Source organism: Bacillus rossius, chromosome 8, assembly GCF_032445375.1.
Source record: "Bacillus rossius redtenbacheri isolate Brsri chromosome 8, Brsri_v3, whole genome shotgun sequence".
In the NCBI taxonomy this organism is placed as follows: Eukaryota; Metazoa; Arthropoda; class Insecta; order Phasmatodea; family Bacillidae; genus Bacillus; species Bacillus rossius.
The window spans coordinates 44,637,806-44,654,583 of NC_086336.1; the positions used below are offsets into that span (position 1 = coordinate 44,637,806).

Here is a 16,778-nt window from a genome sequence, read left to right on the forward strand (position 1 = left end):
CTCTGACAGTAGATGTAGTACAATTTAAATAAAATACCATCTAGGAATTTGCAATCATTTTACAGTATATTGACAATCATAAATTTGATTTTCTAATCAATGTGATCACCAATGCAACATTTGTAACTACAGGTTGAGAAAAATACTACTACGACCAAAAATTTATTCCGGGAAAAGGAGGGGGGCGAAATGCTACTCTCGCCCCCCCATGCATAACAGCACGGGGGCGACTCGCCCCTGCTGTCCCCCCTGTTCCGACGTCCCTGTAACGTTCCCATTTCTGCTACTACGCAAGTATTTTGGTGTGAACTGAATGTTACAAGTACCTACTGCTCGGTTAGGTTATTGGTTATCGACTGTAGTTTTAGGAACACACAAAACATATATATATATATATAGTACAAGATGTTTTAATAGCAGGGGGAAAATGTTTTTCCAGCCATTTATTTTCCACTTCCCAGCCGGGCGCCCGGGCCCCTAAGGCTACCGGGCCCCTGGGCATTTGCCCCTTTTGCCCCCCCCCCCCCCTCTCGGCGGCCCTGTACGTGCATATTACACATTTCACACAGATTATAATTTTACGTATCTAGCCATCCTAGCTATGGCAACATCCATTAAAGAAGTGAACCCGCCTTAGGCGACACAGGCCTCATAATGAACACTCGCGTTCTCAAGGCGAGACAGTCTAATGCAATCGTAGTCAACGACAAAATCAGCAAACAAGACATGATGCAGAAAAAATTATTGAGCTAAAGCCCTCAACATGAGGTCCCAAACCGCGCACGCGACACGACACGATTCAACATGGTAATAAACATCAAAAATACGAACAAGGGAAAACTCCAAACAAAACGGAATTTAGAAGTGGCGGCCGAAATAAAATTTAAAATAAACTATTTATTATAATCATTACTTTACAGTGCCACAAACTGCTACTGAACCTCAATAGAAAAAAAAAACATACCATGTCGGTCGGACGTCCAAGTCGCTACCTAATTCCAAAGTTTACCTAAGAAATTACAGTTATTTAACTAAGAACTCATAGCTGCTCTGATTAAGTGACCCATAGAACATAAAGTGACCTGATTAACATTTCAATAGAAACGCTCTGCAAGGTCTTTTATGCAGCGCCCCAGGAGGGAATGCGCATGCGCACAAAGCTTAAGGGAGGGTAAACGACCAGCAAAAATGGAAGGAGAGGAGGAATATGACGTCTCTAAGGTGAACGGAGGGGGAAGTGGGAGGAAGGGGTGACACCCACGCCGCGGCAAATTATGAACTCGTGAAGACGAAGTCATTACAACTTAAATAAATAAACAAAAGAAAAACATAACCTCACCTTAACTACTTACTAAAAAAAAGCCAATACTCGCAATATATACCACACAATAACGTTAAAATTTCCTTGGAAAATAAAATAAAAAACTTATAACCTTAAACATAGAATAAATTTTTATCCTTGGAAAAAAAAAAACTATGTACTTAACTCCACAAATATTCAACATTCACTGCGTAAATAAATAAACAAAAGAAAATCGCTGAACGCAGTCAATTTAACTTCACGTACTGCTACTACAACATGTCGGTGACGCGAACTCACAAGATTTTACCCATGTAGGCCTACACAGGCCGCTGCGCGTCGCTGTCTGGCGCAACACGTCACGAGCATGTAGGTGACGCGAACCCAAAAGTTTTGTCCCTACCAAAAATCGCTCAACGCGGCTAAAGAAGTTTTCACTTCAAAAATTACCCTCAGTAACAAGCAAATTCATGTGTTCTCATGATACAAATACACTTATGATATTAAACTCGCACAGAAAAATTAAAGTAGAATTCTTTAAAATAATGCCTGCGATAAATATACGAAAATTGTGGTTTCAACTACAATTGTTGACGCGAAACACACATAGTTTCTGCGCCCGCCGCTATAATTCGCTGCCGGAGCAGCTACATCAACTATCGAATCGTTCAATTTGCAGACGAATAATGAAACGGTTCCTATAAAGTGAAAAACGACTTGACAAATTACTAATCCTCAGCTTTATACCCGATTTTGGACAAGGATTTTTATTAAAATACTGCCAGTCTTGTTAAAATTTACTAAACCATTAATACTCTAACATTTCCCTTTGTCACTATGATACCTATTTGGTTCGCGCCATACGTCACAGATGGCAGCACCGTGGTTAAATATTTCCGTTCCATGCGACTTCCGCTCCATTAACGAAATTACTCCTACCAATTGCCGTATACCAAGGGCTAAGATGTTAATATATATATATATATATATATATATATATATATATAAAAGAACTAATAATGCACGAAATAGAATTTATTGTCTTTATTTATATGTACCAGTACCATCATTAGAAAACCAAATTCTAATGCTCATGCTCATATCAGTAACAACACTCTGACGATACAATGGAAATACAAACTTCCTCATCGGTAAGTCTGTCACGTCCGCGAATTGTGTCGTTCTGACGTCACAGATGTGTCAGACGTGATTGGTTAGACAAGTATTTTTATTCGCGGCGTGTTCATTGGTTTTGCCCGTTGCGCCATTGTATGCCAGCATGAAGTGAATGGAGGAAATAATAACGGAAAACAGAAATTACGGTGGCCAAATCGAAGTTCGAACTTGGGTCGCCAGTGGCGGTTTTTGAGATTGGTGTGGTGGTAGGGGGGGGGGGACAGGGGCATGTTCCCCCTTCTCACCTCCCAGAAAGGTAAAATGTGCACAGGATAATACTTCTGAAGAAATAAACTATATTATACTGGGTCCAGACTACCGTTGCCCCATCCAGAAGTCAATCCTGGGTCCGCACCTGCTGGGTTCTGTCGAAGCGACTTCACTTCGTTCCCCCCTCGCTTGGTATAGCTACACTTACTGTAAAAAAAATGTATCGTTAGATAGGGCGCAAATACAATAGTAATACAGAATGGCATATCTGACCTGTAGAGCATGTGTTTTAAGTTTTTTTTAATGAGCATAACATTTGTATAGAATAATCATAAATTCTTTTCTTTTCTTATGAATATGGAAATCTTTCAGAAGCGTCTCCACGCCTGCATTTCTTTTTCTTGGAATACGAGCCCAAAACAGATAACTCTCAGAAACACTTATTACTCACTTCTTTGACTTTCAGTTTTAAGGTTTTACATGTTTGCATAAGTGTTCCCGCCGTCCGCTAACAGCGTTCCGTCTCTTACCAGGTCGTTTCTCTTTCTGTTACCCTCGAGAACGTTGAGGATGGATGACAGCATGTCCACAGCAACCGATCTCAACACAGTTTATCTCTGTAGCTTAGGAAACATTTAGTACATGAAAATTGTATGTTGTTCATGAACCTTTAAGGTTTACAACGTCAAAATAAATTATATTATCAATTTTCAAAAGTTTCCTTGAATTATTAAAACAATTCATTCAATTTAATAGTCTTCAGTCGCCATTTTATAGAAAACTAATGTTGAAATAAGACTATAAGTCATTATTTTAGCTAAGGTTATACATACCATTGAAATTTGAAGACAGACATTTTGTGAAATGTACAGACCGTTAATATATAACTAGTTTTATCTGATAACCGAAATCTAAACAATTCGCTTGCACAGAGCAACTGAGTTATCATTTCGCAGAAAATGGGATCAGCCTCGTAATTGAGTGTAGTGACATTGTTGCCGGAACTTACAGCACGGAGTTCTCACGAAACGTTGATATATGGAATAGCATAACAAGCAATCAAACTAATAAAGAAGCAGACTATCGTATTCAGTAAGTAGTTTGCAGGGAAGAACCACCTGGTGGTACTGAGGTGCAGGTGGTTGGTTAAAAAAAGGGGCGTTAAAAAAAGGGGGGGGGGGGGGGGGGGGAGTGAGCAGACAATTTGAAATGTTATTGGTTATTTGCTTTTTTGTAAGGACACATTTTTTCTCCCACTTTATTTTATATACTGTCTCTGCCTAACGAATTCTGTTATTTCACATAATTTTATTTAATAACATGCTCACACCTATTGTTTTTTTTTACAAAATTGTAGCGGACATACTCGTTAAGTGTACTGCTTCGAAGTATGTGTGTATGGACTCCGCTATTTACTGGCGGCGGCACAGTGGAGTGACCAGTTCAGGTTTTTTTTTCTTAATTTTTTTTTTACAGCTGCCGGTTGGAACGACCTTCCTCAGCCTCTATCTTGCGTCACGTCACACCAGATGGCAGCGGCAGTCGCACTTCAGCTTTCGCCGCGGGAGCTGGGCGGGCTAGCGGAGCGCGCGTCCGTAGCCGGTCGGCCGTTTCCGTCCGAGATCGGGTCGGCACGAACGCACTGCGCAGGCGTCAGTATCAGCAGGCTGTCCAACTGTCCGGAGGTTCTTCGTGCGCGTCTGGCGAGGAATCAGCTGATCAGTTGGAACGCGAGGGGGGGAGCAAGAGAAACAAAACAAAAAAAAAATGATTTCAGTACGTGTGATATCGGCAGCAAATGGGCTGACATCGCGGTCATGAAGCATAGAAGAATGCGGGGCGTCGGCGGGAAACTTCGAGTACAAATTCATTGTTCGATTGACCGTATCGTTTTCCTACGTTTGTGATATTAGTTTTTTTGTTGTTTTGACATGCCGACCGTGGTGTCGAAGTGCATAGACCGGACGGCCGCGCGGTACAACATACCGAAGGAGCACATCACGAGGAGTGTCGTGGCCGTGGCTGTGTTGCTCTACGGCCTGAAGCTCGGCTACCCGTACATCCAGTCGCTGCGCAGGTCCCCCGCGAGGAAGAACCACGAGAATGGGCACGGGGCCCCGGTCATCGTGCCGGTCGCGAAGACGCCGCACGACGACGACGCCGACGAGGTTGAATCCGTCAACGAGGAGGTGGTGCGGCCCAAGGCGCCCGCCTTCAACGTGGAGTTCCTGCTGCAGCTGCGCAAGCTGGCGCGCATCATGGTGCCCGGGGTGTGGACCCGCGAGGTGGCGCTGCTGGGGGTGCACTCGGCGGCGCTGGCCACCAGGACCTTCCTGTCCATCTACGTGGCGGCCATGGAGGGCCAGATCGTCAAGTACATCGTGCGCAAGGACGTGCGCAACTTCTCGCTGATGCTGCTCAAGTGGCTGGGGGTGGCCGTGCCCGCCACCTTCGTCAACTCCATGATCCGCTTCCTGGAGAGCAAGCTGGCGCTCGCTTTCAGGTGAGGCCCTTTTGCTTGTTCCGCACTTGCACTAACAAGAGTGGAGCATGTCAGTACGTAAATAACTTAAAAAAAAATTAAAATAAAGATAAATATAACAAATTATAAACATACCTAGGTTCAGTTTGGTCTTCAATGACAGGTGTAGAAGATGTAGTTAGTAACACAGGTTATTTGAGTAGTTCATAACAGCCTTAGAATGAAAGTTGTATAACTTACGTAAAATCCAAGTTTTACGACTAGGTACCATGATTAGCTCTCTGGGCTGTCAAGACAGACTGAAAGCCCAGTGGCAAATAATTTTGTTGGGCCCCCTCTCATTACATGATGTCCTTATGCGCAGATTAAAAAAAACAAAAAAAACATTAAGTTATTGATTGAAGGGGATTAGGCCCTGGATTTTTACATCGTTTTGCTATAGTTCTTATTTTGAACGATTTATCCCAATTTTTGGCATGTCAAGGCATAAATCGTATCTCCCAGACCTTCTATACCTTGCTGTGACCACATACTTACTAACAGGCTATAGTCCGTAAACACCGTGAGGAAATAACTTATTTCATGTGAGCGACTACAACTATTGTGATAATCGCACCAGTTCACAAGTATTGACTTTAACAAGAATTCAAAACTAAGTCCTGTGCCCTGTTAAACCAAAGTATTTAGCATACGTAATGCTTTATTGTAAGCTGTATCAGAATATTTGAATTGCAAAATGGCGAGGTCCAATCCCTTTAAAAATAATCTTATGACTAAACATTACCTACCAGTCATAAATATGAATGTTATCTGTTCGTATAACTTGTAAGGTTTTAAATTAGTTCTATTAGCAATAGACTTGTAGTAATTTTCATCCTACTATCAGGGTACATTCAGGCGTACAATTAATTGTTGAAACTCAACTGGGCCCTTACTAGTACCTGGGCCCTGGAGGTTTTATCCTGACCCCCATCTTTCCTCTGAACAACCCTTAGACTTTTCTGTTTTCACTTCATATGATAAAAGCAATGTTGTTTTGATTCGTGTTTTAGTGAGGCCTTGTTTACTAAGCTATAATATTTCTGTCTAAAATAATTTATTCTACATTTACTTAATAGTCTCCTAGTCTGTGGTTGGTTCTTACAAAGACATTAATTAGGAAATTTAAATAAAAATATTTTAAGTCAGTTGCCATTTCCCCAATCCATAAACCTACAAATTTATTGTATACCTACCAGGTTTTAAGGATACTGGTTTATAAGTTGTAATATATTTATGTAATACGAATAATAAAATACATAATGTACGTACCTAAAATACACAAACATTAAAATAAGTGAAGTGACAGTTATTAAAATGTAAGCCCAATGCTGTCAAAATACTTTCACCTACCTATATGTTATGAGAATAATCAAAGGTTATTGTTGCAATAGAAAGACTGTTTACATGTGCATGAAATAATGACAAATGTGGGACATATTAGATATATCATGCTGCCAGCATTATGGCAGAAATTTTTTCAATTAAATTCAAATAAAAGACTAGTGCATAATATAGAAACAGTTAGAAATTGGTTTAATGAGAAAGAACAGCATTGACCTTCAGTTTCTTCTGCCGAAGGACCTATCTAAGAAATACAGTATTTATTTTAGAGTTCAGTTAAGTTTGACTGCATCCATTAGATCATTTTTTTTTGTGTGTATAAGTTAAAAAACTTGTTTTAACAGATTAAAAATTTCTGTTTAATGTATTGAATTTCCTAAAAGATCTGAAACAAATAATATATTGAAGAAAACTTGAGCATGAGTTCTTATCAAATGGGCTTAATCATGAGATTACTGTCACAAGAGTTGGTGAGTATTCGTCTTTGATTTCCCTGTAATAAATTTTGTGATAGCAGCCAATCCAGTACAAATATCACTTTTTTTGATGTGTAACATCTTAGCTCTCAGAATACAGTATATGGTTGGAGTTATTTCGTGGATGAAACGGAAGTCTCGTGGAACGGAAATGTGAGACTAAGATGCTGCCATCTGTGGCAGATGGGGTGAATCAGAGTTCACGTAGCCAAAGTGAAACTCATAATTTATTAATTAGTTGATTTTAACAAGATGGGCAGTATTTTAATATTGTCGAAAAGCTGGTGCAAAACCAGGGTTTAGTATTTTTTTTAAAGTCTCTTTCATTTTTATCAGAACCTTTCATTATATAGTTTAAAATTTCAGTCTGCAAATGGAATGATTCAATAGTTTCGTAGCTGCTGCTGCTTCTGCTGCGAATTCTAGCAGTGGGTGCATAAGCTATGTTTGATTCGTGCCAAGAAAGGTAGTTGAAATCACGATTTTGTGTATATTTATCACACTCTGCATTATTTTAAAGAATTCTATGTTGAATTTCTATACCTACAAGTTTCATATTATAGGTGTATTTGACTTGATGTAAGTTTTTGGACATACGCCATTGCTAAGAACTTTTTCTGTTGAAGAAAAACTAAAAAATTAAGAAATAAATAAATAAAACCCAAAAAAGACAAAAAAACACAAAATTAAGCAAAAAATTGCTGTTGTCAACAAGGATATAAACACCACAATATATTCCGTAACAGGAATATGGTTAACAAAACAAAGAAAAACAAAGAAAAATGTACTAAGAGAACGAAAAAAAAAACCCCACAAATGATGATGACACAGAAATATTGAACCAAAAAAAAAATTCAGCTCAACGGTTGAAGCGAAACAAAAACACGACAAAACGAAAAGACGAAACAAACACAATAGTTTTCCAAAACAGAATAGAACGATAAAAAACCCCCACAAATGATGACAGCACAAAAATATTGAACCCAAAAGGTGTATAGGTATATAGGTGTATTTGCACTGAGGTTAGATGTTACACATCTCTGGCAAATGCTGAAAGACTCCCTCACATTTTCTCAGACTTGGGATTACTTATTGTCAACAAAGAGGTCATTGGAGGCAGTAACACCCAACTTCAAAGAGCAGAGATATTGATGTAGTATTCGTCCATGGTCTATTGTGAAGAACCATCCTAGTGTTTCTTTGGAGTTATTTCGGAAAACCTTTTAAAATTGAAATCAGGTTCATCGATTAGGGTTTCAAACAAGGTTTTCTTACCTATCTGATGTTTTGATTAATGAGGAAAAAAGAATATTAATAAAAATTGGTGGGAATAGTTTTTTGAAAAAGCTAGTCGAGTAGGCCTAAATAATATTTTATTAGATTTAACACACGTAAACAAATATTCCCAGTTAGCTTGGTTTAATGTACCTTATACATATTTTAACAATTTATTTTCTTCACAGGATTTGCATCATATAATCAGATATTTATTAATATTTTAATGATTAAACAAAAAAACTCTTAAGCTATTTCAAACACTGGTTACACATAATGTTGATTTAATGATTTCTGCCAGGAATTATGTTTAATGATTATAAGGTCAAGATTTAAACTATGTTAAATAAACATTACAATGATGAACTTGACTTGACATAAGATGCATATCTAAGTGGTTGCCAGTTCTGTTATTTATAGTGATCTAACTTCAGGAAAAAAATATCTTGGGCATCTTATGATAATTTATGTTTTATTATAAATTCATTGGAATTATCAATAAACTACATAATTTGACTTAAAAACACTATTTATCTTCATTCCAACATTATTTCAGCATAGTTGTATTTCTGTATTGATAAAAAAACAACAGAATTTGTTTTAAGAACTGTACTAGTTCTGATAAAAAAAAAAGGGCTTTTATTGTATTTTAGGGAAGTAGTTATTAAAGGTCAAATGCGTTCCTTTTAATAAAAGCATGATTAAGCCTAACAATACATTCAATGGTTCTGCCCATCGGGCAGTTAAATGCATGTGTGATGCACTGTCAGTGTAGTGTATCGGTCTATGTGCTTCCTTTTGCATATAATGTGGTTATCATGTATACACACAAGGCTTTGAATTAGCATGCAGTCATACTGAATGCGATTACATAACGGTTTGTGATTCTAAATTTTGTAACGTCTTGAATATTTAGTTTCTTAGCCAACTGATGCACGTAAATATTATGTGAATATGTTACTTATGGTTGATTTTTTCAGAATTAAGATTAGTTACTTGAAACACATTGTGACACAGTTTGAGCACCAAAATAGCTATGGGCTGTGCAGTGTTGTGATTGCCACACCTATCTACGTGTGAAGTACATATGTTTATTTGTGATTCTTGCAAAATACATTAACTTTTTCTCAAGAATTTTTCTGATTTAGCCTGGTAATCTGTACTGTTGCTTTATATTGCAAGTTGTTCAGAGTACACATTTAATAATCATTCTATATTTTTGTACATTTGAAAATTTTCTTGGCTTTTTAAATATGTATTTCTAATACATTGTGCTTGCCATCAGATTTTATATGTGCTTTTAACTTCATTTTAAAAAATGCTCCAAACTTTAATTTCTTATGCTTTATATGGGTTCGCAAGTGGTTGATGTGAAACATTATCAGAACTTACTTTGCCTTATGATAAACATGTTTATTGTGCATGACAGTAAGTGTCACACAATTTCTCCACTTGACCGTGGGACTTCGATCTGGTTCAACAGGTGTTGTAGATAAAATTGCTTGTAAAAAAATCATGGGATGTCATATTTGCTCAATGGGCCAATGAGCAACTTCTTACATTTCTGTCGGTGGAATTATCAGCCAACATAATTATTGATGTTAAGAATTTCAGCATGCTCCTTCCTAAGGCACACAAGATCCATAACAGTGGTGGTCCCTCCCATAAACCCTCTAGAACTTAAACAAAAAGTGGGGAGATAACATTTAAAAAAATCGATTCCAGACCTTTGAAGTATGTAGATTCAATTTATTCGTAAAAATCTATATTACATTTTCTTTAGTGCTACTGTAATGAAATTTTATGTTAAACATTAGCTAGTTACTCTAAAAATTTAGATAAAACTATAGTTTTAATAAATTACTTTTCAAGATAGCCTTTCAAGAGGCTTGTTTTATTATTAGGGATGACTTAATCAAATCCTCAAATACCATCAAATATATAGTATTCGTAGGATTAAATATTTAAGAAAATTTTTGAAAAAAAAAAATATAGGAAATAAAGTAAATTAAAAATTTCAACACTGCTAATCTCTGAAGTTTACTACGTCAATTTTTTCCTTCATACCTGACCTGTTACCATTCCCCAAGATATTATACTTTTAACGTGTAGTCATATAAAATAAAATTACAATATGTATTGAATCTGGGAACTTAGTTCATGAAACAAACTTTTTAAGGTTTTAATGTTTCAATGCCATAGTTAATATTTTTCATTTGTTTTTGGATTATTATTATTATTTATTTTTTAAATTGGACCACCCATTTAACTGGGAGGTTATCAGCACCACCCAAAACCCCCCAGAGTTCGCAGCTGGGTCTGCTGTTGGTCCAGTTGAAGCCAGGTCATGGAACAACGCACGACAGTTCTTCTGTTCCCGGTCAGCCTTGAGAATACGTACAAAGCAACAAACGAAGGAATGGGCGAAGAGCTCAAAGGCAACCAGAGCTATTCGATTATCTACATGTAGTAGACGGAAGTTATTTTCTCTATTAATTATATATGAATCAAATTATGTATTGTCAAAATCTGAATATTCGTATGTATATGGTATTTGACAAAGCTGTCTTTCGTTTAGTCCAGCTATTCGAATCAAATTGCGTAGTACTTCTCCTATTTTACCATATCCATGTTTTTCTCTTTTGATTTTGTACACTCTGAGATGATACCACGCCAAACCCAGTACCCAAGTTTAAGGTGGACCTCAGTGTTGGGAGACATTTAAGGTTTCCTGGAGCCATTGGTGTTGGTGTGCTCTGTTGCCAGATGTATGCCATAGAGAACAAACGTTTTAGACACACCTTTTAAAATGTACCTGAAACATTGTAATTTTTAAAGTATAATTAGGAATGAGGATTTTGGAAATAGGTTTTCCGGTTGTATTTCCTTATATTCCATTTTGATTTGTAAAAATTTGTAATTGAAAGATGCCGTCTTGGTTCAAGTGTTTTTGAGTAATTTTTTTTACATCATTTAATATGAAAGAACTATTTTTCTTTTTTGAGCATAGCAAATAATGTACTGGAATGTCCTGGTTATTAATGGTGACTGAATGTGAAATATTAGTTGGTGTTCAGCATTGAATTATTTTTCTGTCTGAATGACTCCAGTTGTAATAACACTGTCAGTAGACACTAATTTATGGTCTTAAAAATTGACAAATAGTAAAATTAAAATGTGTTACAACTAAAGATGGTATAATAAATTAGAGTTTTGAATGTTTACAAGACGGGTTATATCTGTCTGGCAGCTGTTGACTCTGTACTGCGATCTGAGCATGAGACAGGCCCTAGCGATCATGGCTGCAGAGGACCAGGCAGCATTGTGGTCTCTCCTAGGACATGTGTGCAGCTGTTGGTAAGGTGCTGGTGACGGGGACAGACTTTAACCCCGCGGGCACTTGAAAAACCTAAGCTTATCTGCCCGCCTCAAGGCCTCCCACACACAAGTGTGCTCGCTCTTACGCTATCCACATGTGCCACTTTAGAGCGGACCTCGGCGGGTACTCGCTTGCCCTTGAGCCAGACGCGATGATAACTACAACCTTCACAAGTTCTGACTTGCGTTTTTTTATTCTGTGATTGCTGCTTTCAGCCTCTCTTGCAGCTGTTGCGCCTGCAAAGTAACCTCATTTTACTAATGATCCCACAAAAAGTGTGGCACTAAACTGTATATATTCATGAACAAAACATTAATGTACTATGTAACATAGAAATTGGTTATCTTGTGAAGTTTATTAGCTTAAAATTATGTCATATACAATACATTTTAAGTGCTTCTTCTAAGGGTAGTTAATTCAACATTTAGGATAAGAATATTTTTCTAGTTTAAATATATAGAATTATATCTGTAAATGAAATGTACTATAGATAGGGATAAAATTTATTGGTTTTATTTTTAGGTCGAATTAGTTTAAAAAAAAAAAAGCCTTTCAGTATTATTGTTTGTATTTTCATGTATTGTCTCTATTCATAAAGATAGTGTGTTAATTAACAAATATAGAAAATAATGTTTCTTAATACTTCGAAAAAAATATCAATACTTGATGCACTTTTACAGTAAAATTATTTGTAATAAGCATTTTAGAACAGAACAACTGAGAAAAATGAAAATAAATATGCAAATTTTTATGTATTTGAAAAATGTGCCAACACCATTAATGTAAATATTGTTACTAAAAAGAGATGCAATATCAAACAAAATAAAATTGTTTTTTTTTTGCATTTAATTTAGTTCTTTTTAGGTATCTATTGTAGCCATTACCATGGTGCGACTTCTGGAATATCTTTATATATATAATCACAATTTTGTGGACACGAGATAACTGCCACAATTTTTCACAAATCTCTTCCAAACTGATACATAAAATCTAATAGTGGAAAATCTCGGTCGAGTTCGTTAATGGGCAATTTCCGACCAAAGGGGTAGAAATGAGGAAATTTTTGAAAAACAGAAATATCACTGTAACTCCCACAATATAAATAATATTACATAAGTTTAATGGTGGTATAACTCTTAGAAGTAATATCAAAAACTTTTGTCTTTAAACTGCAAGGGGTGGAAACAACAAGGATTGGAGGACCAAAAAAATCATATCTCTGTTTGTAGGCACACCATCGAATTAGTTCAAAGTGTTTGTAAATCTTATGATTTTTATCTAAAACTTTGGTCTGAATGTATTTTTATATGACCAACCATTATTGAAAGGGGTGGAAATAAAAAGGTTTGAAAGTAAAATATAATTATTACTTTTTAAAATATATTTACTATCAAATCCATTATAATTTATTGTATAAAACCTAAACTTCATTTAAAATTTTTGCTGAAACAATTTTTGATGAAACGGATTACAGTAAAAACAGGAGTTGATTAAAAAAAAAAAAATTCAAAATTTCTTAGGTTCAATTTTATTTTAAACAATCTTAATGTTATCTTAAACCTTGGTGCAAAGAAAATTTTATACCACCACGTTATTAATTCTAGGGATTAAAATTAGTATTTGAAAGTTAAAACAAATAATTACCTTATTTGGCTAAGTAATTCAATGGAGTATACATTGAGTTAAAAATACTCCAAATATTTTTGCTGCATGGAAAATGGAGCAATTATTTTGTAATATTGGAGAACATAAATATGTTATGTACTTAAGTTCTTAAAAGGTTCCAGAAGTTTATCAAAGTTTTCAAAATATTTCCAGAAGAAATACTTAGTTACTTTGAAATCTACCTACGTCTGTAGGTTAAATAAATAAGTCTGCTAAATTATTCATTCAATTTATTATAATTAAAGTTTACATTTTTGTAATTTGAGTTCATTTTTTTCAAATTGCTGTTTGATTTCATGATTTGAGTTGCATTTTGGTGCTTTATAGTGTGTTAATTTTTATTTAAGTGTTGTATGGCGTATTATATTTCGGTGTTGTTTCATTTTTATTGCAATTCACCATATACTCTTATCCCTACTCATAACCTTATTTATTATAAAAACATTGACACTCGTGATTAATGTATTGCTTTTCATGATCCATATGATGTTATAAAAAAGCTAATTTTATCATTAAAAATATTGTATTTCATCTTTATCAGCATTAAAAATTGAAACACATGTAATAAGTACATATCAAGCACAATCAGATTGATGGATTACTTCAACAAGAAACTTTAAATATTTACTTAAAATAATATTAAATATATTGATGAGAGTAAGTTGAACAAAATACTGCAAATAAAACATGCAATAATCAAAAAATTAGTATGCAATGTTAAATACCCAAAATCATTATACTTATATACATTTCCTTGTTATGTTTCTCTGTAAGCCTTTACCCATGTCTATATGTTACCAGGTATAGACTGCTTTTATTTACTTTAAAAAAAACACAAAGATATAAACAAAATTATTATTTCTTACTAGTACATAACATTTTAGGTTTTTAAATAAAAACCAAATATAAATATTTATGAAATTTATTTTATATTTTAATAATATATAAGGTAATGGAGGTGAATTTTCCTGCATTTTGGTGTCATAAGGTATTTCTGATGTCCATTTCTGTATTTGGCAGTGTATTGACTTTCATTTTGGTGTTTAGCGGTGCTTTGACTTAAATTCACTGTTATTTCAGTTTTATTCCTATCCACCACATAATCTTGCCTCGATAAGGTACATAGATGCAGTTTTTTTTTTTTTTTTGCAGGACTCGCCTTGTGCACCACTCCTACAAACTCTACTTCCACAACCAGACCTACTACCGAACTTCAAACCTCGATGGCCGAATAGAGAACGCAGACCACCGCTTGACGGATGACATAACCGCGTTTGCGTCATCCGTCGCCCACCTCTACTCGCACATCACCAAGCCGCTCTTTGACCTGCTGCTGATTGCCTTGGCGCTGGCGAAGACAAGTCAGAGGATGGGAGCAGCGGTCGTGCCTGGTGAGTGCCCAGCCTTCAGTTATTTACGGTCATTTCACTGACGGCTTCGTTAACTGTCAGTCAGTTTAACTCATAAAGTGTATGCCATCTTTTCCACAGTCTTTGAAGATTAGACTTGCTTCCTTTATTTTTTAAATTGCGAGTGCTTACGTCATGACTATTTCACCCTTGTTTTACTTTAAATTCAAAATACAGTCTGTACTTTTCTTAAACCGACATTCTTTGGTTCAGAACATTCAGTGATCCGGCTCTGATCGAGCAGCTACTATTCAGATTTTTCGGTTTACAGTTTTTTTTTTTTAATTTGTGTGATTTGAAAGGTTGAGTGATTTGAAAGGTTGTGTATTAAACAATATGAAGGTGGCCCAACAAAATTATTTGCCCCCGGGCCCTTATTTTCTCTCGATAGCCCTGTGTCTAATTACCTACATTTGTCATTTGAACCACAAACTTGGCTGTATTTTTTAATAAACCTTAAAAATATTATTTATTAAACTACATTTGAAGAACTTAAAAAAAAAAAGTTGAATTCGTGAACATAAGGGTAGTATAGAGTTGTGTTTGTGTGTAAGTCAACAGTATGCCTTCCTTCCTCACAAATGAAAGTTGAAGCAGTGATAAAGCACCACAGGTAGAAGTCGGACAGGAAAGTTCCCAGAGCCCAGCTTGTAACAACTCTCCTGGGACAGCTGGTGGTTAACTTTCACTGTTACTGCAGTCGAAAATTTATAATGTACCATTATTAAAAGAAAAAGGGGGGGGGGGGGGGGAATAAAAAAGTGGCTGATAAAGCAGATGTGGGCCCTATTGAGATTTAGATAACTTTAATACATTCATTTTTTATAAATTCATGTACCTATTCATATAAATAAATTCAAATATTTTTAAACATCCAATTGTTATCACTTTGTTTCAGTGGCGGATCAGGAATCTCTTATGAAGGTTTCATGAAGGTGGTGAGGGGGGGTTGTTGGCTCGGATTCATAAACTAATGTTTTATTCCACTTTTTGCTATAAAAAAGGATTGGGGGTTCAGCCCCCTTGAATCTGTCACTGCTTTGTTCCCTAAAAATTTCAAATTTTATTTTATGATGAGAAATAAGGGTTAAACAAATAGGTAATATCTATTAATTTTTAACTGTTTTGATTGAGCTTCTTATTTTTATTTGGCCATCATGGGATTGTGATATTTACTGGTCAAAAGAGTTGCTAACAGCTTCAGCAAAAATGAACTGTTAGAAGCAAATTAAAAGAAAAGGTAGGGAATAAAAAAGTGGCTGATAAAGCAGATGTGGGCCCTACTGAGATTTGGATAACTTCAATGTATTAATTTTTCATAAATTCATGTATTGATATAAATTAATTCAAATATTTTTAAACATCCATTTTTAAATAAGAACATATCTTGTTTACAATTTTTTTTTTATATTTATGCCTGTTAATTTTTTTAGCCTTCTTCGTATTTCTTTTAAATGCATATTTCTCTTAGCAAACAATCAATAGAAATGGCGTACTTATTTAATGTATGATGGCAGACGTCAGAGACCAAATCTCTCTAAAACCATCTGGTAGACCGTTTGCCATCACAACTTCTGCTTGAGGGGAAGAGTATTGGAGGCATGTCCTGAAAGTACCGAAGCATTTCAATCACGTTAATCAAAAAAATAATAGAAAAAAGTATAGTAATAAAAACACGTACATATTCGACTTGTGGCTGGAATTGAACGTTTCAAAGACTAGGATTGTGATTGGCTACATGTAAATTCATACATAAAAATGTTAAAAGTTTGCCAACTTGTTAATGCTACTAATACATCCGCAACTGTTATTGTTATATGTGATGGTAACAAGCACAATTGGTTACTGTTATTTATATTTTATCACGGTCTTCAAGACTCTATGTTTAACCATGCGACATAGAACCATGTCTTTACCTCTACGGAAGGTTAAATGAAGTGAGGTAGGTGATGTTGTGGTAAAATAGTGGACTCAAATACCAGAGGATGTGGGTTCAATTCCCAGTCCCAGCATTTTGATTTCA

General features: G+C 35.6%; 1 protein-coding gene across 1 annotated transcript in view; it reads left to right on the plus strand.

Moving 5' to 3' along the window:
* Positions 1 to 4,226: 4,226 nt before the first annotated feature.
* Positions 4,227 to 16,778, plus strand: part of LOC134534828 (ATP-binding cassette sub-family D member 1) — an 84,415-nt gene continuing 71,863 nt past the window's right edge. Inside the window, exons 1-2 of the mRNA XM_063373451.1 lie at positions 4,227 to 5,189; positions 14,499 to 14,737. Of these exons, the coding sequence (XP_063229521.1) occupies positions 4,618 to 5,189; positions 14,499 to 14,737 (811 nt within the window). The 5' untranslated portion in view covers positions 4,227 to 4,617. The remainder of the gene's footprint in view (positions 5,190 to 14,498; positions 14,738 to 16,778) is intronic.